General features: G+C 37.2%; 1 protein-coding gene across 5 annotated transcripts in view; it reads right to left on the bottom strand.

Annotated features, from left to right (window-relative positions):
- Nucleotides 1–27,761, bottom strand: part of MPP7 (membrane palmitoylated protein 7) — a 147,047-nt gene that overhangs the window by 54,126 nt on the left and 65,160 nt on the right. For all 5 annotated transcript variants that reach the window (XM_030971137.1, XM_030971140.1, XM_030971141.1 and 2 more), the window contains 2 exons: nt 11,015–11,092; nt 6,010–6,090 (listed from right to left, as the gene is read on the bottom strand). In XM_030971137.1, the coding sequence (XP_030826997.1) occupies nt 6,010–6,090; nt 11,015–11,092 (159 nt within the window). The remainder of the gene's footprint in view (nt 1–6,009; nt 6,091–11,014; nt 11,093–27,761) is intronic.

Raw genomic sequence — 27,761 nt, 5'->3', positions numbered from 1 at the left:
TGTGCTTTGTATGTTGAAGTTCTTGTAGAAAAAAGCCCACAGTCTCCTGTACATTAATTTACATTGCTGAGTCTCACCAGTGACTGTAAAGCAACTTTAGAAGGCTCTGCTGATAAAGACTTAAAATGTTTGCTTTTTTAACAGAACAAGCCACACTTTGATCTGAACAGTCTATTAGGGCCACTATGCAAGCCTAGTAAGCCTCAGATGGCAAGGATGATGGTATTAGCAGTTGTTTATGAAATCAAGGGTAGAATTTACAAACTTCCCAGTAAATGCAAGAGAACCCAATCAGGACAGGACAACGTTAAAGGTATGCTTCATGTTCAAAGAAGCACTATTTCTTTTTTAAAAGAAACCTTATCAAATACAGGAATTTGATTTGAAAATGAAGAACAAAGTGTCCTGGGCTTCATTATCTGAAGTTTTAGTTTTGTTTAATGTATGGTTCTGTTCTGAAGGAAAGCCAAAAAGGTGAAATTAGATTAAAATATTTACAAATGTAACTTATTTTGTGAAACTGAAAGTCAAGTGTACCACAAATGAATTGCAAATAAAACAGCAAGCTTAAGTCCTACTTGCAATTTGCTGGTGTATGCATCTTTGCCATTTGAAAGCAATTAAACCCCCCACCCCCAACTTAAAATAAAGAATCTATATTTTGCATGAACAGTAACATTCCCAGTCATACAAGCACAGTTTTCCCTTCACTCTGCAAGTAATCTTAAAGTTAACTTCCAAAATTCTGTTCATTCTATGGTAATAAAGGAGAAGATGAGAAAAATACTGCATGTCCACCTCTTGCTCCCCTCAGCTACAGGTACAGTGCCCTAAAGTGACCCAAATACTTTACATTCCTGTGTACCATGAGAGACTGAACTCATTCACAGTCCTGCCGGGTGCCCTTGTTTAGGTACCTGGTTTATGTTTCAGACTAGCAGCTGGCAAACCTTCCAGCACACATAAACAGAATTTAAACTCCACTGAAATAGGCAGAACCACCATTGGAGCAGCTTTGTTTCCTCCAGGTCATAAAGGCATAAACATTCTTCAGAGTAGTTTTAGCACAGTGGCATTAACTTTTGAAATAATTATTTTTCTGCCCATTACACCGATGATCACAATGGACATATTTTATATAATTAAAAACACACTTACTTTACCCTACTAGAGATTAACTTCAATGGTAAATTGCTTATTTTGATATGCAATGATCACAAATATAATTGCTGTTCTAAAGACAAAATTAAATGTTATTTAGATCTGAATATGTCCCAAGCCTGTCTCAAAGTTAGTGTAATTGGGATAATATTGTTCAATGGACAAAGAGACGGTTCATTCTTTAACACTCTTTTTTGTTTACAGCCACAGCAATAAAGTAAGTGCCTAAAATGTTAATTCCTATAGTTATTTGTTTCAGTTTTTCTAATAATTTTAAAAATAAATAACAATTATGCTCTTCTGTTATGGCACCATCCCAAAAAGAACACAGCTTTTTCCATCTTGTTAGAAAAGGGACTGAAACCTAGTTAATCAAGACAGTTTTTAATTAAATGTGGAAAAGAATTTGGAAGCTTTAAAGTCTTTCATTCTTAACTTGATCATCTGCCATTTGTACATCTCCTTTCTTACAGTGTTCCTCACCAGACTTCTGCCCTGTTACTGACAGAGTTACTCTAGTGACCACTTCACTTCTTCCTATTTCCATCCCTACTAACAGATAAGACCATTCATTTCACTAACTTGCTTTGACATGCTCATTAAATAGCCAAAATTAAATTCCTTTTTAGGTGTATCTTGTGTTAGCATCTTGAATCTCAGTCTTCCAATTAAATGTTCCAATTTACACAATTGCATGACAATGAAAAATATTTTGTCTATAGAGAATTAAAAAGAAAAAAGCTCAGTGCTCTTAACAGCAATACTTCCAGATCCATAAAACCCCCGAATTTTTATAAAGACACTTCTCTCAATTGCACTGGTGCCTACCTGATACATCATAATTTTAAAATTTTTTGTCATTATTCTCAGAATTCTGTACAACTCTCCACTTTAAAGACATTCTTTTTTGCTATCACATAAGTTCCGTAAATTCTGGAAAATTATAAATCACTAAAGCTGAGAACACTTATTTCTTTGTGCTATCCATATTTTGTACAAAAGCACTCACAGGAGCGTCCACTCTTAAATCAGAAATACCATTTCTTGATGTGTATCTCAACTATACATTCTAGTCTTCATGTTTAAGAACAGCTTAAGACTTAAACATGTCAAAGTTAAAATGATGGTAAATAACCAGAACTATAAATGTATTGAAATTTACATTGTTGTGTTTGTGTGTGAGATGCATAGGCACTTTGTTTGGTCGTTTTTATTAAGTTGCAGTGAAATGTATACCTTAAAGATAGAAAACTTATAGGCATATATACTTAGGTATATATATTCATGGCCAGGCCAGCCTGCAGCCAGTGCTGTGTAGCTCCAGTCGGAATAGTGTCTGGACCTAAGTAAGGAAGTATTTGGTGATTTGAAACACCAACAGATCAGCCTTGAGTCTGCCTGCCCAGCTCTCTGCAAATGTATTTTAGATTTCTGAAAGTGCAGTTTCTGTCTGGTGAAAGGTCTGGAGGTGAAGCCACATGAGGAGCGGATGAGGTTACTATGTCGTTTCAGCCTGGAGGAGACTGAGGGGAGACCTCAGTGAAGTCAACAGCTCCCCATGAGGGGAAGGGGAGGGACAGACACTGATCGCATCTCTGTGGTGACCACTGACAGGATCTGAGGGAATGGCCTGAAGGTGTGGCAGCGAATATTTAGATTGTATACCAGAGGGTGGTTGGGCACTGGAACAGACTCCCCATGGAAGTGGTCACAACATAAAGAGTGACGGTTGTATTTGGTCAATCCTCTCAGGCTCATGGTGTGATTCTTTGTGCAGGGCCAGGAGCTGAACTCTGATGATCCTTGTGGGTCCATTTCAACTCAGGTTATTCTATACTTCTATTTCAAAGAGCTAATTTCTGGTCTGCTTAAAAATAACATAGAGTATTCAACTGGATTTAGGTTCCAGGGTATGGAAATACTATTCTGTTTCTTGATATCTTTAACAAGGTAAAGCAAGATTAAAGAATGCAAACCTAAGTCCTTATTCAGTGTTGGAAATGAAAAATAATAAGTGTGGCTGGCCTGTGTCCACAGGGCTACACAATTATATTTTAAATCCAGAACGCAAATGAAATGTCTAACACACAGTTAAACAAATCCACTTGATTTCCCAGAGCTACGTGCTCTGTTCTACTTCCAGAGTTCTGTTTTAATCAGAAAAGATAAACCACAATCATTATTAGTTCATTTAATTACAGTAAGTGATGCCACATTTGAGAGAGGGAAAAAAATCCCACTCTGTAACTGGATACTTCATGCAGTTTTTAACTGACTAGAAATGCCCAATTTATTTTTCTTTCCAGAAGAAAATGCACCTGACAGAACCTTGGAATTACTTCTAGGACATTTTGAAAATCTCAGGTCTGATAAATATAACTGCCTCAGAGAAACTACTTTCTTCTTTAGAAAACTTCTCTGTGGATGAAAATGACAAGTGCCACAAACTTGTCGAAGTTTTACTCATCAGATGCAAACACTTAGAAATATATTCAACAAAAGAATTTTGTAATACATAATCAAAATAATAGAAATATTTATCAAATCAGACATGATTAGAAACCTCTCCCAGCCTTTCTTGGCCAATTAACCAAATCTGCAAAGTTATGAACACCTCGCTAGACCTGTTCCCTTACAGGATCAGACTTGTGGAGGCAGTGATGTAGGGCAGTAAACTAATCCTAAGCATCCTTCACCATGCCATAAACATTAGAGCAGAGCTTTAGGAAAGTGGAAGGTCTCCTGGCTCCAGCTAACATTGCAGTTATAAATCTGGTCAGGAGAGGAAAGTTTCCCCTCCAAAATAATGTACAGCCACATTAAGTCAATCCCAAATTAAGCCATATATGTTTTTACATAAAGTCTATGGAACATCATTGGTAAAGATAGATCAATTATCCCAAGTAATTTCAAGTGTGTAAAAAAGAGCTGTTCTAGCCATCATTTTGTCCCAGGAATCTAGAACAAAACCAAGAAACCCTCTCTAGCCATAAAACTAATAGCAGAGGGCTAGAAAAGCTTATGCAAGATATGGTATAGGCTCAGATACAACTAGGGACTAGGGACTAGGACATCTCTGGGGAGAAACTGGAAGTACTGAGCCCCAGAAATGTCCTTCCTTTCCTTTTCTGTCCAAGAGAGAGCAAGGGAGATCAAGAGAAGAATCTCCACTACAGCCTCTGACTGAATGCAGCACAGTCACCTGGTCAACGTGAGGGAGGAGGAAGCAGTAGTAATTTACCATCACTCTGAGCCATATTTGCCATGACATGGCAGGGGGAGAAGACAATGGACAAGCAAAATACCTCGCATACCATCAGTTCTTACCCCTACATCACACAAACACCTGCAAGGTGCAACACAAACACCTGCAAGGCCCCTGCAGGGCGTGCCTTGTGCAGGATTAGGCAGTCTGGCCATGCAAAGGGCTTGGTACCCTGCAGCTGGGATCTCCCCCTGCAGCCAAGAAAGACATTTGCTAAGTTACTGCAGTTGTTCAATCACATTAACCACTCTGAAGGGAGGCACTTGTTTCCCTGAAATCCCACCAAGATTATCACATTGCCTTTCACTGCTACCAAGGAACAGACAGAGAGAGTGAGCGTGTGAGGGAATAAGTGAGAGAAAGCAAGAAAAGCAGAGGGAGAGATGCAGTTGTGGCAAAGGAGCTGTCTTCAGGCTCAGCCCACCAAAGCTTCAGAAGTATGAAGCACACATGGAGAATCATTAAGAAAATACCTACAGTGAAGCTTAGGCTCTCTGTAATTTCATGCACCAACAATTCCTCTTCTAATATGCCATTGGCATTACTTACCTCTTCAAAGAAAAGACAGCTTGTCATTTTACAAACTGTGGAAAAAGCATCAGTGCAAAAATCATCTAAAACAGGTGTAACTGATCTTTACAATTTTGTAGCACTTTGAAGATACCATAGTTTCTCAGGTTTTGAGATCACTATTTACACTTAAGATAAAAGAGCAACTGTCTTTAAAAGAGTTCCTTTCCACTCTGCAGTTTTAATTTCAACTTATCAACTGCTACATTTAATTACCATTTCAATATGCATCTAAAGCACTAAGGTGTTCTTTCTCTTAACAATGGAAAAAAATACAATCCTGTACATCAACAACGATACATAGGGGAGGTTCTGACTGGATAGAAGGAAACAGTTTTCACTAGAAGGGTAATTAGGAATTGGAAGAGGCCACATGGAAGATTTATAGAATGTTTGTTCCCAGACCTTTATTTCCAAGACTTGATGGGAAAAGCCCTCAGCAACCTACTGTAAACTCAATGTTGACCCTGCTTAGAGCAGCACATTGAACCAGACAACCTCCACCCAACCTCAGTGATCCAGTGGTTCTACAGTCTACTGTCAGGTAAAAGGTATCGAGTTCCTCGAAAACACCACAGAGAACCCCAGGAGTTTTACAGAAAGTTTTCAAAATTAGATGTTTTTAAAAAGATTATCCATCATGAATTTTGTCCTGAGTACCAGGCTGCACTCTTTATGCATGATGCAGTTCAATCAATGATATGACAGACAACCTTTTACTAAAAGCACAGTTGTAACAAACTTATGAAGCACATGCATTAGACGATAGTAAAAGAAATAATCTACATTTTAAAATACCCTTTGCAAATAAGTGATTCCTTTTATAAGTACAAGTAACAGCATAATAATTTACAGACAACATTTAATGTGTTTCTTCATCACAGGTATTTCTGATTAACACTGCATACATTCTTAAACAGTACTTGTTAAAGCAGACAAACTCACACACAGCCCAAGGAAGCCGATGCACACACCAATGCAGAATGCACTTTGCAGGTGCAACTCATCCTCACCTTGAGATTGGGTTTTGCAAGGAGTTTCAACAGCTCTCTGATCTCACTGCTCAGTGGTTTGCTCTGTAGCTCCTCAGCCAGCTGGGTGGGAGATTGAATCAACACAAAGACCATTAGCAAAGCATTGTTTTACCCAGTGCATCAGTGACATCCCAGAATCTATCTTGTTCAAGGTTACTGCTTTCCAGCATGTTTAAACAGAAGCCAGCATGAAGGAAAACACCATCAATCACTGTGCTTCTGTTTCTGGCCCTCAGTGGACCAGATTTAAGCCAGGCCTTTTGGCTCAGTTTAACACAAGTAATCATTTTTGGCAAGGGTGCAGCCAGATCACATTCTGATTTATAGCAAAGGGGGCAAATCCCAGCACTTCATTTAAGTGAATGGTCCTTTGCATGCAGACAAAGAACTGCTTGTAAAAATGACTGGATCAAACTTTGACACTGTCTATAAAAAACAGTTTCGAATGAGGTGGTGAAATCCACACTGCTTCCAAAAACCCACAGTAGCCGCGCTGTTTAGGACTGGGATAAGAAAGCAAAGTGCCCCTACAGTGCAAGCAATCTGAACCTTTTATTATGTTTACACATACACTGGAAGGAGCTTGTTAAACGTGAAGCAAGTTAATCATAATATAATTTATAACAGGTCATCAGCAATTCAAGCCTGTAAAATGCACAAACTATGTCCTAACAACAAGATCAGTAATTTATGTTTGGTTATACTACAAAATTGTGGCTTGGTGAACAATAGAGCAGCAGTCTAACTTTTAATCCCATGGCTATTTGGCTCACATCTTGGGTTTTCTTATCATGCCCTTCTCAACTAATTTGGACCCAAGAGGCATATTTTACTGCAAGATTTTAGACTCAAACTATTTTTCCAGAAGAAAGAAAAGCTAAAATGCATTTACCAACACTGAACTTTGGTTTAAAATTCTGAAGCTACATGGCTTATAATGCAAAACGTGATTTCAGATAATTACTTGTTTTCTTTGCATTAAATCAGTATAATAAAAATGTCTCAAAGGAAGATTGGCTATTTGCAGCATATAATTTTATTTGTCTAACCTAATTTTAAATTTGTACTTTCACTTTGTATACATTTTCAAGCTAAATGGATGGATGTATATTTTGCATAATTATATATAATACATAAATCTATTTGAAGAAGCCATTGTAGACATCAGACATGGTTTGAATACCTTTTTTTCTTTTAGCCTTCAAATTAAACAGAGTGTCAAAAATTAATCATCCTACAGAGTTTTAACCATAAATCATAGCTGAGAACATCCAGCAAGTATCTCTCGGTGCTAATATTAACAATGTTTGTGTCTTAATACCAAAAGATCAGAAAACAATCTCTGTAGGAAAGGTCAGGATTAAATATTTTTAGACACAAAGCCAAATATTGAAGTAATCTGACTGCAGTTGAGTCTGCATGTTGGAAAAGCCCTGCAAAGCTGAAAATTCCTGTGATAGGATTGACAGCAGTTGTATGACATGGGTTACCCTTGGTTCTCTTTTCATTCTTTAGATTATGCTGCTCATCACTGGAAAATACAATCTAGTAATTTGTGTTTCACTGATGGAAACAAGCAACCACTCAGCAGAATGACCATTTCAGCATTTCTCCCTCAGATTAACTGTGCACAAGTATTAACTCCAGCAGAACTGGTATTGGCTTTGGTGATACAAATGCAAATGCATATACATAAGGTTTAGAACAGTGAGAAAAAATACTTCAATACTGCTTAAACAGACATTTTAATCTTACAATTTAGTAAATTTTTTTCAGAGATAAAATAATTTAAAACTTCTTTTCCTTCATGTGATTTATACTGTTTTCCAAATATTTTCATTAGGGTTTTAGGCATATTTAATACCTTGTGATAGAAGAGGAGGAAAACAAAGATTGAAAGAGTAAATTGTGTTTTCAGATTAGCAAACAGATACCACCTCAGCTGGTCAAGGCTGGATTTTTATTTGCTATTGTTGTTGTTGTTAAAGTGCTGAGATTTGAAACACCTACCAGCAGCAGTACCTGGCATACTTGGGACACACTGACAGAGAGCAATCTCCTCCTGCTGTGCTAAAGACTGCAGGAAAATCTGTCTGAAAACTTCCTCTGTGATCTCTTGAGGGAACCAAAACATTTCAACAAGCTCTTTATGAAAAGCTGCCACTAAAGAGAGGGGTAGAAAAGCAAGGGAGAGGGCCAGATGTAGAGTGAGGCTGGTAAGGTGGGGAGCACCAAGGACTGGTCTTTAAAGCTTCTGGAGAAAGTTCTGAAACTTCTTTTGCCAGAACAATCTTTCTACCAACCTTGAGGCCTTATTTGCTGTATACAGCTATCCTGCCAGTGATATTGTTGTGGTTTAGGAATGATATTCTCCAATTTAGTACTCCCACTAAAACCATGCACTACTTTTCTTTCCCTCTCCAAATGGATGCACAAATGTAAGATCACAGGATGAGGTAAGAACAATTTAATGGAAATAACAATGAGATAAGACAATGTACTATACTGTATGTATATACTATCACAAAAAAAGTAATAGCAACATATTAATAACAAAAGGTGTAAGAAAATAAATTATTCATATGGAAAAACTCCCTGATAATAGACAATACCAGATGGCTTTCTCCAGCCCCTTTTCTTGACTGGAACAAACCCTTTCTTCCTGGAAGAGATGCCTTTCACGAACTCTGAACTGACATGAGGTGGGATGGAATAACCTCCATGTCCTAACCATGCCCTCTCCCAGCTAGTGCAAAAAATTAACATTGCCCTGGCTGGAACCAAGACAGATGTTTAGATCATTTGCATGAAATCATTGAGCCCTAAGTCAGACACTGCTGCTCCAAAGTAAGAGGCAAACAGAATGTGTGATAAATTCAGCCTAAAAGTCCCTGGGGGAGAGGAGAGAGAAGGTATGGCAGCTGGGAATATGACAATGTTTAGAAAAACCTTGCCACAATCGTTTCTTCTAAAACTGCTTTAAAAAATACCACAAGAATAAAAACACACTCCTTGAACAGTTGCATTTATGACAGCAGCACCTCAGATTTGGGTTTAAAATAAAGCAGGAAATATCTACTTGCTAATAAAAATATCACCTTCTTTAACTATAGAACAGTTACTATCAGTAGGAAGAGAAAACTGTAATTTGAAGCCTATTGAACTGAATGTGTGTTTAATAACACAAACATGTTCTCCAATCCCTGAAGTTGACAACCAGTCAGACAAACATGCCAAAAAATGAATAGCACTTTAAACCTGACGCTTCATGAGTTTGGGAGTTACAAAGCCCACTGCATGTAATTTTGCTTCCTCAAGATTTGCTGATAGCTACCAAAACACAGAAAATCCTGCAATGTGCTAGCCTGACTGCAGCCACCAAAGGACATCCCTACCCTACAAGACAGTGCCCATAAAAGCCACAGTTCACCTACAAATAATTAATGAAGAAGCAGCAAGAGCATCTATTAAAAAGAAGCTGTACATTTGGAGTAGGTAGGTGTCTAGACACAATCATGTCCCAACATGTACACTTAAAAATACCACCATATGTACATAATAATACATTCATAGGATTAAAAGCCCCAACCTGTCTCAACTGAGGAGTGACAGAGTACTTTAATTTGGAGATTTCCAAAACCATACATTTTAAAGGGGTCTGAACAAAGAATGAGATTGCTCAGCATTTCTAAAAGTATCAAAAACTAAGTTTTGCATCCAAAAATAAGAAATTATTTTTATTAAGAATTTTAGCCCAGAGATCCGTAACACAAATATTAGCAAGGATTATTAATATGTCAGCAAGAACTTAATGAAGAGAATTTCAACCAGCTTTCTAATTTTCAAAATTACTATCAACACTATTCAAAGCTATGTGAAGGTTAAAAAAATATTACTAATATATGCCTGATGTCAAGGCCAATGTATTATTATAGTTGGTGTGTTACAGGATATAGCTCTCCTCCTACTGAAACATGATTAAATTACCGTGTATCCTTTTTTCAATAGTCTCAAAAAAGTCTAATTTAGTTTTTTGTTAAAATGCTACCAATCTCAATTCACAACTTTTAATCATATGTAAAATTTAAAAACAAAAATCTATTAATTATATAAATAGATAGTTAAGATTTTTAAACATCTATAAAGTATGTGAAGCTTGAAACATGCTGTATTGGAAATGGATCCTAATACATATTGCCTTTTCCAAAAAGCAACCTGACATCATCAATTGCAACAAAGATTTCTGGATTTCACCTAAACCACAGTTTATTAAACATGTCTCTATTCTGGCCTACCTCAAGGTTCAGTCATAGTTTATACAGGTGTGTTCACAATTCATCTGAATCCTAGAATTAACCAAATAGCAAGAAATGGCAGGTTGGATTTTTTTCCTTGAAAATAAAAATTATAGTAACAGGAAATTAACTACTCCATCAATGCTGACCACTTTTACAATTTATTTTTTGGTTATGAAGGTAATTTGGAAGGCTCCAATATCAATAAATCACTACTGTACTTTTTCTTAAATAGTTTTGATTTTTTTCGACAAACCTCCATTCTAGGCATTTCATATGCTTCATTTCTATAATATTATTTGTCATTTCTCGTGTTCTGTCAGCAGTGCTGCTATCTCATTTGTCTTTGTTTTTCCAAAGCATTCCTCTTGTCTCTGACTTTCTCAAAACACTAATAGTTGACAGGTTTTCCCCTCCCAGTAGAGTTCCAACCTGTAATTTTTATTGCTTAGTTACTAAAGTAGAACAAGAGGCTACCTAGATGCAATGTTTTTATAACATGCAAGTGAATAAAAATCAAAGTAATATCAGTAACAAGCCCAGTGATGACAGAAGCTTTGGAAACCTTTGCAGCTTCTTATGATTTCAGCTCAGAGGATTACATTCATATGTTTGCACTATGAAGAGTTCTGCTTGCAGACGGCTTTTCAGTAGACTTGGTACCAGTGATCTCAGCAGGGGACACTTACATCATCTGCCAAGGCTGCTGCACCATGGAGTATGGGCATCGGGTTCTGTTTTTCATAATAATGCAGTTTTTCATGAATCTGGAAGACAATAGTACAAAGTGATAAGTTTATTTAGCAGCATGAGAAATGGTACAAAATAACCCTGTTGAGTCTGTTGACTGTCTGTAACTAAACATCCTTATAGTAACCTACAGGCAGCAATCATGTAAATGCAATTCATCATCATCCTCTGTTGAAGTGCTAAGAATATGAAATCAGATGGAAAAAATGCTCAGTATGCAGACCAACCCACAGAAAAACTAAACATTTGTGATTTTTCTCTCCTGGCTTTCTCTGTCCATATTTCTAACATATTGCTTCAAGTATCAATTACATTTTATATTGCTGCTGAAAACACAAAGCATAAAGTGTTTATCCCCAAGATGGATATAAAAACCCCTGTAAATTATGATTTATGAAGTGAAATAATAGCTTGCCACCCACATCTTGACAGACAAGTTGACGGAGCGGCTGCCATCATTAAAATAATTCAGAAACAAGGGTAGAGGAGTGCTAATATTAATTCTAACACATCTGAGAGAAAGAGGCAGTCCTTCAGCAAGTTAAGGTTTTTAATGAATAATTATTAACATTAAAGATGCACTGTGCTTTGGTTCTTCCTAAAAGGGAAAGGATACAGCATTATTTAAACACCACCCTGTTCCCTCCTCCACAAGTTATGCATTTCAAAATTTAGATTTTTTCCTGTATGAATGCTTTTAAAACCAAAGTATTTTAAGACTTCTATCAAGTTTCTTTGTAGCTATTTCAGAATAGCATAAAAGACTATATTAAACATTTAACTTTATTAACATTATTTTCTTGAAGATACATGGATATACAAATACCAATTAAAATCTAAAAAAAGAAGACAACAGTAGTCTGAACTAATGTAAATATACCCCATTCTTAGATTTTGTGCTTCAGTTCTGCTGCTCTGAAGGAGGCATGAACTCCAGATGGTTGGAGGAGTTGCAGAAGGAGCTAAATCGGGGACTTCTGTGCTTGGCAAGGAGGGGAAAACGAGGTCTGGCAGAGGCCATGGGGTGCAGAATTTGGCTGGGTACTCCCTCATGTCCTTGGGAAACAGGATCTCCAATGATACCCTAGCACTCCCCAGCACACTGCTGGGGGAGGAGCAGGACAGATGCCAGACAGCGCAGACAGATTTAAAGAGCAAACAAACCACTCTTTGCACATTGAAACTGTTCAGAGTTGACCAGACCATCTCCACTTTGCACCAAGTGTTCCCTCCAGCCTTCCCCACTTCTTCCACATTTGCTTTTCTCTGCTTACTTCACCCCCAGCAGCACTCACTCCTCTCACAGCCTACGACCCCCTCACTCTTTAATTTAAAGTTCATTCTTTAAGCCTATTCTTTTTAATTTACACTGAACTTTCACAAATATGTTCACAACAAGATAATGCCATAATGTCAGTGACACTTGTGCTTGCTGTTTTTCCTGTCTTCTGCTGTGCTTCATAACCCTAAGCCCACATCTGTTTTTCTTCATTTAGTCTGTACATTCTTCAAAGTAAAGAGCATGTTAATACAATATGGCATAGCAAGGTCTAAGTCTTGATTGATTCCTTCATCATTTCTGCAACCTTAACAAGACTATTTCAGTATATTGGTTAAAGGATGCTGAAGTTCTGACATATCATGGTTAAGCATGAAGGCACTACAGTAGTTTAATTTATAAACTGTAAAATAACTTCTTCTCATCTGGAAACTACATGGAAAGCACTACTGTCTCCAGAAGATGAATCTGAATTTTACATCATTTATGTAGGCATTGTGTACTCAGCAATTACTTAGAGTAATTCAGAATGGATTTCACAAAACTGTAAGTGACCAGACAACTTCATATTTCTAGCTCACAAAGCAGAGAAACTAAACAAAACAAGGAGTTGCAGCTCCCTGAGTTTGGCAGAAGTTTGTGATTTACTTGGACTGTTAACTTGAATGACTAAAAGGCACAGTAAATCAAAAAGTCTCAAAAGCATAATTTTTTGATTGCTTCGACAACATCTTGATTTTATCCAGATTGAGCTTCTGTAGCTCTGAGGTCAGAAGCAGTTGTCTATACCCCCCAGTTTCTCAAAGAAAACAGAAGTGCCACTGCTTATTAAGCTGCTTTTATCCTGGACAACCTGTACATATCTTTAACACTGAAATTAATAAAAGGAAAAAGTCAACCAAACAAAAAAAAAGTGGAGATAGCCTTGCTTAACCCATCTTTGAGAAAAATGCTACACAATTGTAAATTCATGCAACAAAAAACAGGTTTTCAAGAGATGGCACAGTGTAACCTGAACTTGTTATTGGCTCTATCTATAGCCAGAAATTGCAGAAATGACTGAAAACAAATTTTTATTTTCCTAAGAGTGGATATTGGATTCCAGTTAAGCATTTAAGGACAATCATTAGGGAGGAGTTGTAGAGAGTAACTGCCTAACCAAAAAAACCCAGAAGGTAAACAAGTAAGCAGAAAAATTTAATTGCTACTAGAAAGTTCTAGATATTGGCTTTTTCTACATCAGGTTGAAAATTTTATTAATTTACTGTACTAGCACTGTACTAGCAATAAATGAGTGACTCTAGAGATAATCATTTCATGGTCTATGCTAACAGACACTGCAACTACAGCACACTTCCTTTCAAGATGCAATACAGAATGGGTTTTTCCCTCAAATATCTGTTTTTATTTGACTGTAGTTTGCCTTCTTAGTTGAATCTATTTTTAAAATCAGATCATTAGATGACAACACCTGTCTTTCACATCTTTGTAATTTAAAGGATATACCTACGGAAATGAAAAACCACTGGTCTGTGCACCAAGACGCAATCAATGTGCAATACGGGGATTACCCTTCATATTAGTATAAAATTACCACATGCATCATAAAAACAATTACCTCACACTTCTAACTTTTGGATCAGTAATGTATCCATAATGCATGCAGCACTTTTATATAATATATTCCTGGATGCAGTAACACAGGAGATTTAGTGCAACTCCACTGATAAAGCAAAAATTTCAGGGAGGCAAAAATGCATTTTCAGACAACTCCTTCCCTCCTTGTGTCTAAAAATGTATTCCAAGATGATTTCTTCCATAATTTCCCCCACAGATCACAGCACTGCTGACTGGCCTCTAATTCTTCATGTGGCCATTTTTGAAGACAAGTACAGCACTTGCCTTTACCTACTCACTGGGCACTAGGTCATCTCTGCTGTCTTTCAAGAATGACAGAGCACTTTTGCAAGCTCACCTGGTAGCCTTTGAATCTGCCAGACTTCAGGGTGATGAATGACTGCATTTATGATAAACACCTTTAGAGAAACTACTGTGCACGCAGCCATATGCTTTGGCAACCTCTCCACATGCTGTCTTTCAGTTAACTATTTTCCCAAATATGAATTTTACATCATGCTAATACATGCACACCAAGCACTGCACTTCCAAATTTCAATTCTTATACAAATAGAATCTGAAATTTGAATACCTAGATTAAGTGACTACATTGATGAAAATGAATAATGTCAAGTAGCCAAACGGAGAAATGAAAAGCAAAACAGAACAAGGTGGTGCAAATACTTCGCCCCTTTACAAACATCACTCAATGAAATTCACCTCTAACAGAAGTTAAAACCACTCTGGAACACTTTCAGAGAAGTATGAGAGAGGATTCAAAAGTAGAAGCAAGAGCATTCACCTACTCAAGATAAGATGTGTCATATTTGTGGCCAAGTGTTTAAGCTTCAACCTAAAGAATTCTATTTCACACAAAAGGCAATTTTAGCTTACAGTGCGATACCGGATGTCCAGTAACTCTAATGCCATTGCCTTATTTCTACTAGAAACTTAAACAAGGTATGGAAAATATGGGAGTGTGTCATGCTTAAAAGTAGGAAATATAGTACATCTGTTTTAAGTTCTTCTGACATTTACATGTAAAGCCTCAATGCTGAAAATCTCTTCACAGATGAGACCAAGTCTGTTAAAGCAAGAATTATATATTGTAAATAAAACATAAAAAGCTGCTCTGCTGAACAGATGACTAAGTTGTGCATGGCTTTTTTTGTTTGGTTTGTTTCTTTTATGACTACCTATTCTTTTCACTGTAGAGTAAGAAGATCTATGAGGTTCTGCAAAAACTGACAATCTACTCTGAAGTTATGCCCCAAGAGGGAAAAATAATCATTTGCAAATTAATACAATTTTTGGCCCACTTGTAAGCAAGAAAAATAGTTTCTGGATTTTCCCGGAGAGACTGAATTAAGCTTTCTATAATAAAGCAGAGTAGTGTCCTCAGCCAGGACTATTTCAAAACCCAAGAGGAGCTTTCTAAGTCAGAAAAATAAGAATCATAAGCAAAGAGTCCTACAAAATAAGCTCAATTTCTCCTTTTAGATTTCTTAATTTCCATGTACAGTTCTAATATCATATAATTGAAAATAAAACAGGAGAGTGGGATAAGCATGTACCAAAGGTGCCAAAGAGTTAACAGAAGACAAACTTAGTCTTTATGACAGAACAGTTGGCATAGGAAAAGAGTAATTGTATGTAGAAGTACAATAAGCAAACGCTTGTAGCCCAAAAAGCACTGGCCATCAACGAGCCATACCCGCACATAAAGGACAAGAATTGTCACACACATCATGTGAAAATGTTCTGCCGACCACACCAGGGTGTCATCAGCTACTCAGATATGTCAACACCTCTGGGTAAGAGCTTTTTTACAGTAATGACACCTTCCTGACAGGAGGTGCTGAAGAAGATCTTGTGAGCATGTGAATATTTGCACTGGCCATCATTCTGGGGCAGACAGCAATTCTGGACCAGAGTGCTTCTCGTGTTGAGAAACATCAGAAGCTCATACCCTCTTATGAGTTGTATAAACATTCCCTTACTTGGGTTTTATTTCATGAGATGAGATATCACTCAGCATAAAGATACTGTACCTGCAAAATTCGTTTTAGCACCACATCATACATATTTCTGGGGTTTTCCTCTGGACTATGCTAGTCTTGCCTGCTGAATACCCATTACCAGCTAATGTGCTTGTTGACTTTCAGCAGAAAGGAACCCATTTCATATACTGGACTGCTGATGTAAAACCAAAGCAGCAGAAGATGGGAAATTGCTTTAAAAAATACACTAGTGATCTGAACTAGAATGTCACTATGAACACACACACAAAGCATCAAGATGTGTCTAGAAGACAGGCATTGAATATATTGTTGTAGAAAGTCCATAACAGTCTGGAGAACATCTCCCCCATCTGCTCTCTTCATTGTATTTTTCGTCAATATTGACTGCAAGAGTGTCTGAAATCAAAGCGCTGACAAAAGCCATGAGCTGCTGTATTTATTGGCTTAGTCCCTTACATGGATGCATAATGGAAGACTCTTGTACACAGAGAAGCTGTTAACTGTCCTCCAAAGCTTCAGGTTCATGGACATTTGCAAAAATTTATTTAATTCCACTAGTGGCACCACTACAAAATGGTGCTACTACAAAGAAGAAGCCACAGCAGATTAAGAGAACCAAAAAAGAAAGCAAAAGAAAAACTGTTAAGGGAGGAGTAAGTGCTAGTTTTGGCTTAATCTGCAATTCGTGTTCTGCATCTGAAATACCTGAAGCAAGAGAAATCATTCCAAGGCACTCATGACCATAAAAGACACATTTGTGAATAGTTCCAACATTTACACAGTGAGATTTCAAGACAGGAATTAGGGTTTTCACTAACAGTATGACCTTAACTCTAGGATTTAGACTCTTCAGGTCACTGTCTAAATTTACCAACAACTTTGAGTCAAGGTAAAATAAATAAGCAAGAATAAAAAAATTAATTATGGGCTACCATGAAACAAATGAAAATAACTATTAAAACAATTCAGAAATGATAATTAAACACCATCACCTCTGCTGAAAGAGAATGCATATTTTGCTTGATGTAGAATTTTAATTAAAAGATTGCTTAATTCCCTTCCTTTCTCCATCCAGAACCATACTGTACCACATGAAAGTAACAGAAAAAGTAGTCAACTCTTTGATTTACCCTTTATCACTCAGTGGTGGTCTGTAAGCCTATTTACACAGGACAAAAATGCAAAACTATTTATTTGTTCCCAAACCTTCCTATAGTCCTTAGAGTTGAAGGTTTGGCACACTAAGGAACTTAAATACATGAACAACTCTGCAGAGCTATGGCATGATGAACACCAGTTGTAGGAAAACCTAGAACATATACAGCCTTTAAATCACATTCTAGTTATACCAACTGAACTGCAGCTAGAGATAGAATACTGCTAAGAAATTAGCATCATGTATTTTAGAAAACAGAAACAAAATAGAAATTAATAAATCATAGCTAACTTAACTATTCAAAGTTTGCAATGAGCATTTCAATCCCCATAGTAACATTAAATTGCCTCAAATATAAAATAAGTGATTGCAGAAAGGCCTCTGAGAGAATGTCACAAGAATCAAAGTATGCCTCAGAAGGCTTAAAAATAGATACTCAGAGATCTCCATTCTAGCCCAATTTGTCACAGCAAAAAGTTTTAGCACCAGAGATGAGCAATTCTCCTTTAAACCTTTTTTCCAAAAAGCAGAAGCATGAACAGTGGGATGTGCCTGCAGATCTGTGTCTCAGGGCTATGTCTTGTAATATTCCTAATTTAGATTTTCCTGTATTCATGCTAGTGTCACCAAAGAGTATGAGAGAAAATGAATAAATAACTCCACTATGCTTATATACCATGGGTTCCCTTTAGCTGAAGACCAAAGAGAGCCTTTAAAACTGAGGCCCATTAACCCAGCACTGCCAAGTCCACCACCAAACCATGCCCCTAAGTGCCACACCTACACATCTTTTAAATACCTCAGAGATGATGACTCAACCACCTTACTGGGCTGCCTGCTCCAGTGCTGGAGATCACCCCTCCAGTGAAGAAATTTTTTCTAAAATCCCACCTAAACCTCCTCTGGTGTAACCTGAGGCCATTTCCTCTGGTCCTATTGCTTGATACTTGGGAGAACAGACTGACCCCAGCTGGCTATAACCTACTTTCAAGTAGTTGTAGAGAGCATAAGGTCTTCCCTGAGGCTCCTTTTCTCCAGGCTAAACTCCCCCAGCTCCCTCAGCTGCTCCTCATCAGACTTGTGCTCCACACCTTTTCCCAGCTTTGCTGACCTTCTCTGGACATGCCCCATCACTTCAATGTCCCTCCTGATCTGAGGAGCCTAGTACTGAATACAGAATTTGAGGGGCAGCCCCAGCAGCACCGAATACCAGGGGGTGATCACTGCCCTGCTCCTGCTGACCACACTGTTGATGATCCAGGCCAGGATGCCATTGGCTTTCTTGGCTACCTGGAACCTTGCTGACTCACATTCAGCTGATGGCAACCAGCACCCCTGGGTCCTTTTCTGCCAGGCAGTTTTCCAGCCACTCTTTCCCCAGCCTGTAGCACTGCAGAGGTTGTTGTGACCCTTGATGCATGCCCTTGTCCAGAACATTGATAAAGATATTAAATGGAACTGGCCCCAATACCAAGCCCTGGGGAACACCACTGGTAACCAGTGACCAGCTGGATGTAGCTCCATTCACCAACACTCTCTGGGCCCAGCTATCCCAACAGTTTTTTGCCCAGCAAAGAGCACACCCATCCAAGCCATGGACAGCCAGCTTCTCCAGGAGATGATGTGGAAAATGTTGTCAAAGGTTTTACTCATGTCCAGGTAGGCACATCCACAGTCTTTCCCCAATCCAATATGCAGGTCCCCTTGTCACAGAGGGAGATCAGACTGGTCAAGCAGGATCAGCCTTTCCTCAACTCATGCTGGCTGGGCCTGATCCCCTGGGTTATCCTGCAACTGCCATGTGAGGGCACTCAAGACAATCAACTTTGTGACCTTCCTAAAATCAGGAGGTCAGGCTGATAGGTCTCTAGTCCTTCCAAACCCTCTTACAGATGGGTGTCACATTTGCTGACTTTCAGTAACTGGGACCTCTCCAGTTAGCCGGGGCTGCTGGCAAATGATGGAAAGGAGCTTTGTGAGCACTTCTGCCAGCTCCCTCAGTACTCTGGGGTGGATCCCCCCTGGCCCCATAGACTGGTGTGTGCCTGAGTGGTGTAGCAGGTCACTCGCCACTTCCTCCTGGATTACAGGCCTTCATTCTGATCCCTGTGCCTGTCTTCCAGCACAGGGGTTGGGAACCCACACAACTGATCTTACTGCTAAAGACTGAGGCAAAGAAGGCATTAAGTACCTCAGCCTTTTCCTTGTTCTTTGTCACTATGTTTTTCCCCACACCCACTAATGGATGGCAATTCTCCTTCTCCATTTGTTGCTAAAAGGAGGTAATACAGTAATAGCATTTGCTATTTTATTTTTGCAATGGTAAGCAAAACAGATTAAATACTGGCTACAAACCCAGTTATTCATGCAGAGCTTCTAAAAATGTTTATTTTACTTTTTTAAAAATTCACTTTGAATTCATTGTTCCTTATACAATAAAATAAAGATCCTATTATATGAGATTTCACAGACTTCATTCAAACGGGCCTTTTTTTGTCAGTAATAGGCAAAGGTTTTGATGACTTTGCTTACAGGAAAAGGGTCCCTAGATAGACAGAGGAAGTTCAGACCAAAGCTAAACAAGTTGCACTTGCTCCAAAATAAATTTCCCTGCCCCTTTAGAGCCAAACAGTCTACATGGCTACTGTATACAGTATTTTCAAAATTGTTTTTCTGTACTTTTAACCCCAATTCCAAAGGAAGGAGCATCAGAACAATTCCAAATTTGAATGAAACTCTTTTATGTGAGCTAAGGACATGAGGTCCTTGAACAGAAAGAACAGAACATCAGACTTTTTCTTCCTTTGAAACAAGCAGTCTTCAAACTGCAGTCTGTGGATGCTGAAAGATCCCTACAATTTTAATGCACTATGCTTCATAAATACATTTTCAAATAAAATCTGGGGGATAAACCCATCATGTCCCAGTCTCAATAGTACCAGTCAGAATTTGATAAAAGTATAGCAATTCTCTTCTCCAAAAGTACACACTGACCTGTGTAAACACACATTAAAATTCATAAAAGTGTGAGGGAAGTATTTCATTAGAGCAATACTGAACTCAGGATTCCAGGTCTCAAATTGCTCTTCCCAGATTATGGCCCTTCTGTCTATACACTCCCACTTTGATGCTCCCTCCTCCTCCCCTCAGTATTATTACTTTAATAAAAACACTTTTCAAATTGAAGCATTCAGATTTAAATGGAAGACAGAATTTGAGGTGGGCTCATGTAAGTATCTATTCTTCTCCTTTCATTAAGAAAATGATAAGGGTTCATCATTCACAACAAATATACCAGATCTTTCATTAAAGATCCTGACTCAACTCTCAGGAAATTTTGTGCAGTACTGCAGACAGAGCAAACTGAACATGCAAACAGTAAAACTCTCAAATATATAAAAGACTGCAAGGCTCAGTGGTAACAGTACTCAGAATTAAAAGCATTTTTTTATCCAAATATTTAAAAGCACATTACCAAAGGAACTAAGCATCAATTTCCTCACCACCAAAAGCAAGACAATGACTAATCACAGACAAAAAGTTATTTGATTTGAAACCAATACTACTACAATGACATCTCTTTAGAAAAAAGTACTGTAATCTTACATTTTTTGGTATTTCAATTACTGAAAGTGTCATACATAGCACCAACTGCAATATTTGTTTGTATGTCAACTATATCAGGAAATCTTTATTTCTAAGTGACTTTTAAAATATACTTTTACTTAATGCAAGCAAGAAAGGAATTGTAACTCCCACTGAAGATCTTCAGTGTTGAGGAAGAGCACACAGAAAAGTTGCACAGTTGTAATGAAATAGAGCTGGAAACAACATTTACTGCAATAATCAAACAGCTGTTTATATAATGATTCTAAATAAAAACTTGATGAAAAACATTGAATTCAAGACAATAATGAACTAAAAATTAGTTCAAATAAAAGTTAACAAAAAAAAATTTTTCAAAATAAAAATTATCAGAAAAAGACAAATACCTGTCTCTATTATTTCAATCCTACCTTCCAAAAATAAACTTTGGGTTTTGTCCTTTCTTGAAGGGCACCTTTCATTTTCCTCACTGAAAAATCTTCTTTTCAGGTACCACCTGACTGTGTCTAAGTAACACAACAAAGACTTGCAAACTATATGCCTAACTAATTTGAATTATTATGTATAACAAATAATCCAAAGAATTGATCTAAAACCTCAGAAATTAAAAACTTCAAGTCTTTGCATTGGTCAGATTTTAAGAAATATAAAGGTTTCTTCAGGTTTATAGCAAACCTTTTTTTAACAGTGCAAATATAATGTTACTGTTTTATGTAAAAATGTGTTTCTCCTTTTAAGGCCTGGTGTTGGTTTTAAATTTAAAGATCTTTATGAATTTGAGAGGAGGAGTTTTTTCTTAGAAAAATCAGAAAAATATAATCATTCTTTGATCCTGAATATCAGATTTGAACACTTCAAATAAAAAAAATCTAAAATAGGTATGCATAACTACACTGATAAATATGAATGCAAAAAGGAAAGAAACAAGACTGGAGATGCTGCTGAAATGTAAATAAAAAAGATCACATCAACAGCTGACTGCACTTTAGAAACTATCATTATCTGAAATCCTTCTAAGCAGAAAACATACTAGCAACAGCACTCATCTTACAGCTGAGGGTCACCTGGGAAAACAGCAATCCTGAACATTTCACAACAGGCGATCGAGTTTGATTATCTGCAACTTGAAAAACCCAAAGCAATATTCCATTATTTCCTAGTGCTTTATGCTGGTATGTTGGTTAGCAAAGAAAGAGCCATAAAGTGAATTCAAACAAAAATTTACAATATTTTCTGTGCCAATACTAATAACAATTCATGTTACATTACTCCCAAAATACAAGTCAGAGGACTGAAGAGGTAACTTGGTAAGAATATGGAGATAGCATGTTAAAAAAATTAAATTAAATTAAATTAAATTAGCACTTTTCCAAATAAAAAGGTTACAGGACAGGTTTTAAATGAACTGCATGGTCCTGCTTTGTCAAATAGATACAGCAGAAGAAGAATCTTCAATGTGAGACAGAACTGAAAGATTGGAATTGTCTTTGGAAATCTGCTAAGAAAGTACAGAAACACCGCAATAAGAGCAAGTCCCCAGTTCACTGCTAATAAACTTCCTTGAAGTCTAAGTTTAGGATTTAATTTAGAGGCTAGAAACAAAACAAGTATGTGCCTAGATTTAATACTTACCTCAATAATGCCTCAAATGTCTCAATGTTTTCTTTCAAAAAACACCTACACTTATATAAACATTAAAAGGATCTAATTCACCCACAAGTATGTTTTTACCTGTAAATGTTCTGCTTTGTAAATTTCATTTCTTCTGACACTACTGTTTCTAAACATCACAAATTCAAACTGATATTTTTATTTCATTATCGAGAACAAAACTTCCAGACTTTTTCCAAAAGAAAGTTACTTCCACTGTTCTGTTAACAATATAAATCCAAAGGAAAGAACTTTCCTAACCCTGCTCTCCGAGTAAACACAATTCCAACAGGAATGACAGCTAAACTACTCATTTGATTGTCAGACGGTTGCTTTTTTCAGCAAGCTCCATTCCTCACAGAATTAAGATCCTAGAGAAATGCCAATTAAATATTAATTGAAGAAAACAGGATTTGCTGCATACAGGCTAAGACACTTCAGCATAGAATTGAGCCTTTTCAGTTTTACTATTCAAACAGAGACTGCTAACTTTAAATCATGAAGAGGTGGGTTTATTCCTGCTTAGTACAGTAAACATCATCCTTACAGTCTGTACTCAATGCAAGCTAGTCCAAGATTGAATTTGATTCAGGTTTACTGAAGAGATCACTTCTGTGCAGCTCAGAGTTATAGAATTAACCCATTGAATACCCAAACTTCATTCACACACATGGACATCTATGCTTTAAGCTAAAATTAAATACATCTATACAAATATACAGACATACATTTATCAATTAGCACCATCTAGTGGGGTCAGTACAATTTATGCAATGTGAGAAATACGCAGCTCACTTTCTGCTTTTTCTACATGTCATGATACAGCACAGTTCATGTAATTAATAGAACTCAGATGCAAAGACCAAAATCAACTAAGATGAACAACAACAACACCACAAAAAACCAAATAACTCACAACATTATGGTTTTCCCTTATAAATTACATTTTAAGAAAAACACTGACATTGAAAGCCACATGTGCATATATATGAAAATTTACTGATAGGAATAAAACCCAATCTTTTAGACATTCATACACAGGCAAAACACAATTACAATTTAATTACTATTTTCTATTCTTACTCTTTTGCTTCCCTATCACATGCCTCAAGAAAAATCTGCCACTCTTTAAAAAGAAGCTGCTCTGAAGCATCAGATAATGCAAAAACCCCTTTTATTTAAGACTTCCATCATCAGAGCAGAATTCTGCTGTAAATACAACTTTTGATATAACTGCATCAAAGTCCCACAAACACTGCATCCCAACCCAAAACCCTAATAAAATAACATAGTAAATACTTTTAAAATATTCACAATAATTAATTTAAGAGAGGTCAACTATAAACAGGTAATAGGACTAACCTTAACCATTAATGCACTTTCTCAAATATGAAACCTAGAAATGGATTTTTAGTCAATTCTGCATTTTAAACTGCAGGAGACTGAAGTCATGCAAATAAACAGTGCTGAAGAACTTCAAATGTAAAAGCCATCAGAGGTAGACTCCCCCATACATCAACTTTAGGCAAGACAGACAGACAAATAAAAAGCAGCTGCATGTGAAGGTGCTTAAATGTACCAAGCAAAATCTCTGCCAGCCCCTACCAACAGGCAAGGGAGCTAAAAACATCACCATTCCCTTCTCCCTCTGCCTGCATACTGTCCATGTTAAAAAACCAAGCAAAACCAAACAGGAAACAATCACTAACATTATGTTCATACTTAAGACCATTTGGACAAGTTACCAGTGTAAAATTAAACATTTACTTAAATGTTCTTTCATGAAATCATGGCCATGAAAGCAAAGAACACCTGTGAAGACATGCTTTGCATTCAAGCCTTCCCTTGTCTCTAAAAGAGATGACTGGTTGCAAAGCCTGCCAAGCAGATCACAACATAACAAACAGACCTTGGACAATGAGGGACAGACACAAAGTCACTTTTTTTTTTTTTTCTGGGAATAATGGTAAAAGTAGTTGAAGAAAAAATTTTAAATGTGGAGAAAATATGTAAATAGGGGGGCAAAGTTAAGATCAATCAAAAGCAGCAACTGAAGACTTGCAGCGAATACTTCAGAAGACACAGAAGGTAAGAACAGAAGCTGCTGACGCCTGCACACTGCAGCCAGGGGCCAGGCTACATTTTAAACTGCATGGAAATCAAAACAAAGAGCTTAAAATAAATCAATTAATACCAACAAGTAAGATTTATAGCAACAATTTTAATTTAAAAATACATGAAGACAGCATCTTAATTTCACTTAAAAGGATACAGAGATGCATTAGGAGTAAAATGTCCCAAGTAACTTCAACCAGAAAATTACGATAGTTTTTAGAAGACAAAATTAATTCTCAACCTTCCCTGTAGAGGACAGAGAAACACCAACACTTAAGTGCAATGTGTGCTGTAGGAAAAAGAGAAATATGAAAAATAATGACAAAATATTGGAAGAAAATTGAAGTAATTTAGGAGAAATTTACTGCCATTTCCGATACCTTTTCGGACCAGTGCACTTCAGGTTTTGCACTAAATCACCTTAACATACAAACCTGTTTCACAGGAAGCTTCAAATCAAAGCAAACATATTAATTTATTTTTATATTGGAAGGAGTAACACAAATGTATTTGCACAGGTGTACAAAATTACAGCCACACCGTATCTTTAAATATTGGAAAGCTGGTAGAAAACAGCAGAAATTGCCCAATGAGGAGACAAGAGCAACAAAGATAAGGGAGCTCCATTAATACTCCTACCATTACAAAAAAGAATATAGGGGTAAATTTAGCAATTTCATTCTTGTAATAAGGATCTATAAATATACAGACCAGCAACACAAAATTATCAGCTGCTGGGATGCCAAGAGATTTCCTGACAGTTTCCAACCTGGAACTGTTCCCCAGCTCCAGTCCCCTTTTTCCAAGTAGTACTCAACCAAAACATTAGCTAGCATGACCTAGCCTGGTTTACACTGCATTTGAATATGAAACCACAAAAATTTAAATAATACCAGGAGTATCACTATCCACCAATGTTTTGTTTTACATTTTTATGCCATGAATCGTAACATTAACAGAACAAAAAGGCAACACATTTCCTTTTCTATTGAGCAAAAATGTCGATTTACCCTTGATAGAACAAGAGAACAAAAATAATGATACAGCTTAACTCGAGTTCCCCCACCTCAATCAAAATATAGTGAAGTAATTTAACCATATCCATCTTTAAATGATCAGCCTCAAGTGAATGAGAGGTCACTCTTGCCTACATTATTAAACTGGTGGAAAAGCTGAGGTAAGTAAAAACCACGATGACATTGTCACAGAGCAACCATGACAGAATGTTATGGAGAGACAGTTATGAAGAGATAATAAATGCACATAACACAAAGGGAATTAAAGACTTCCATACATTAAAAATTCATTTAGTAATAGAAAAAAAACCTATAAAATAATCCAGTTCTAGTAAGTTAAAAGACAAATATGCATATTCAGAAAACAAAGAGAGAAAGAGCAGAAGCAGGACAGAACACAGGATCAAGCTACACAAAGGTGCTCCACAGTGGTTTCCTGATATACCACAAAAGGAAAATACTGTTTCCCTTTAGGGAGAAGACAATAATAAAACTTGGTCAGATTATTAGTTAGGAATTGGTGGAAAGTGTATGTTTCCAAATGAAAGCACATAGGCACACAATTACCAATGCTTTGTTGCTTGGCACGTGCTAGGGTATGATTTGTAGTTAGCCTTTAATGATACACTAAACTTCAGTATGATCAGCTTAGTATTTTAGATGCCAATTAACATGATGACAATTATGGGTTACTTTTTTCCTAGAATGTTAGAAACTTGGAAATTCAAAATTACACCCTGATTTATGGTTTGATCCTGATTAAAGCTGTGTATGTCTGCAGTGTCATTACTGGATTATTTAATCACTAAATCTCAACAAAAACTGCTCCTTTCCATGAAACCCAATCTATAAAGCACATTAAAATTGAAAATACTTTATGAAGATGATATCCATACTAAATGTAAAGCAGTACTCAAGGCTATCCCATACATAATCCCTAGCATTTATAGCTGGCAGGACTGGAGTGTTTTTTAACTCCTACTATCAAAATAATTGAGGCAGTCGTGTTTGTGAATAACTGAAATCACTGGAAATACCTTGTGCAGGCTGTGATTGCTAGCAAAAGCCAACAAGAAAAGTTAGAAAGAGACAGGGAGACAATACAGATTTAATTTCCAACAGACAAAGACTGTTTACCCCCCACCATGCTCTCCACTCAGCAAACATCATGTTCTTCATAAAGAGTCACACTGTACCTGAGCCACTGGGGCTGAAAAAAATCAGTGGCTCCAAGGTTCAAAATCTCCTACTCTGGGGAACAATGATTTCATGTTAGTGCTCTACGAAACAGAGTGAAGGAGAAAGGCAGCACAACCAAAATCAGAGGAAAAACAACCTAAAATTGAAGGAGAGAGCACAAAGTACCAACTTAGCACAGACATTCTCTGAAACAAACAGTTCTGAAGCACTGGCTAGCAAAAGGATCAACAGGGTTATGCTGATGCATCTAGTACAGTGTGAGAACTACAGATAATGAAATTAAAATATGCAGCGGAATTCAGAAGTCAAAATGGTTTATTATTTTATTGATAATAATACTGACGGGTATATGTCTCTCTGTGTGAAATCCAAGTCCAGAAAATGATGAAAATAGTATGTCTGTATTTCCCTAATGGCGTAGCCAGCAAATAAGAGGACACCCTTATCTGAAAGGACCTACAGTCTTAACCTGTGGCTGGGTGAAGAGCTTAGGGCCCAGTTATGGCTATTCAGCTGGACTCAACACCTGTGCTGGTATTTGAGGAATCTACAAACATAGGTCTGTTTAGAAATCTAGAGAGCAGAAGGATGTGTGTTGTCAGCAGTGCCTTGATCAGCTGGAGATGAGAAATGGGACCAGGCTGCCTGCTTTTTTCACATGAGTGCCATTGGTGCCTGTGCTGGCTGAAGCACTGCTCTGCCTGTGGTGGCATTTCTGGTCAACTGGCTACTGATGCAGATGCTAGCAGTGGCTGCATCCAACTCTTAGTGCATCTCTGACTGCATCTCTGCAGCCAAAACCAAGCAGTCTTCCTGTCTTGGTATTTGCTACACTTGGCAAATCTCAAAATACTTTCAATTCCAGCACCGATGGAGTATTGCTTAGTTTGCATCTAATGAAATAGTGTAACTTTGCAAATACATGAAAGCAATGTAGCAAACTAGATGAAAGCAGAGCTTTCCCTATGAATTTATATAGCCATGATAACATGGCACACAAGTATTTCACCTTCATACACTTACTGT

The sequence above is a fragment of the Camarhynchus parvulus genome, chromosome 2, assembly GCF_901933205.1.
Source record: "Camarhynchus parvulus chromosome 2, STF_HiC, whole genome shotgun sequence".
NCBI classification, from domain to species: domain Eukaryota; kingdom Metazoa; phylum Chordata; class Aves; order Passeriformes; family Thraupidae; genus Camarhynchus; species Camarhynchus parvulus.
This window is presented reverse-complemented; position numbering and strand designations above follow the sequence as displayed.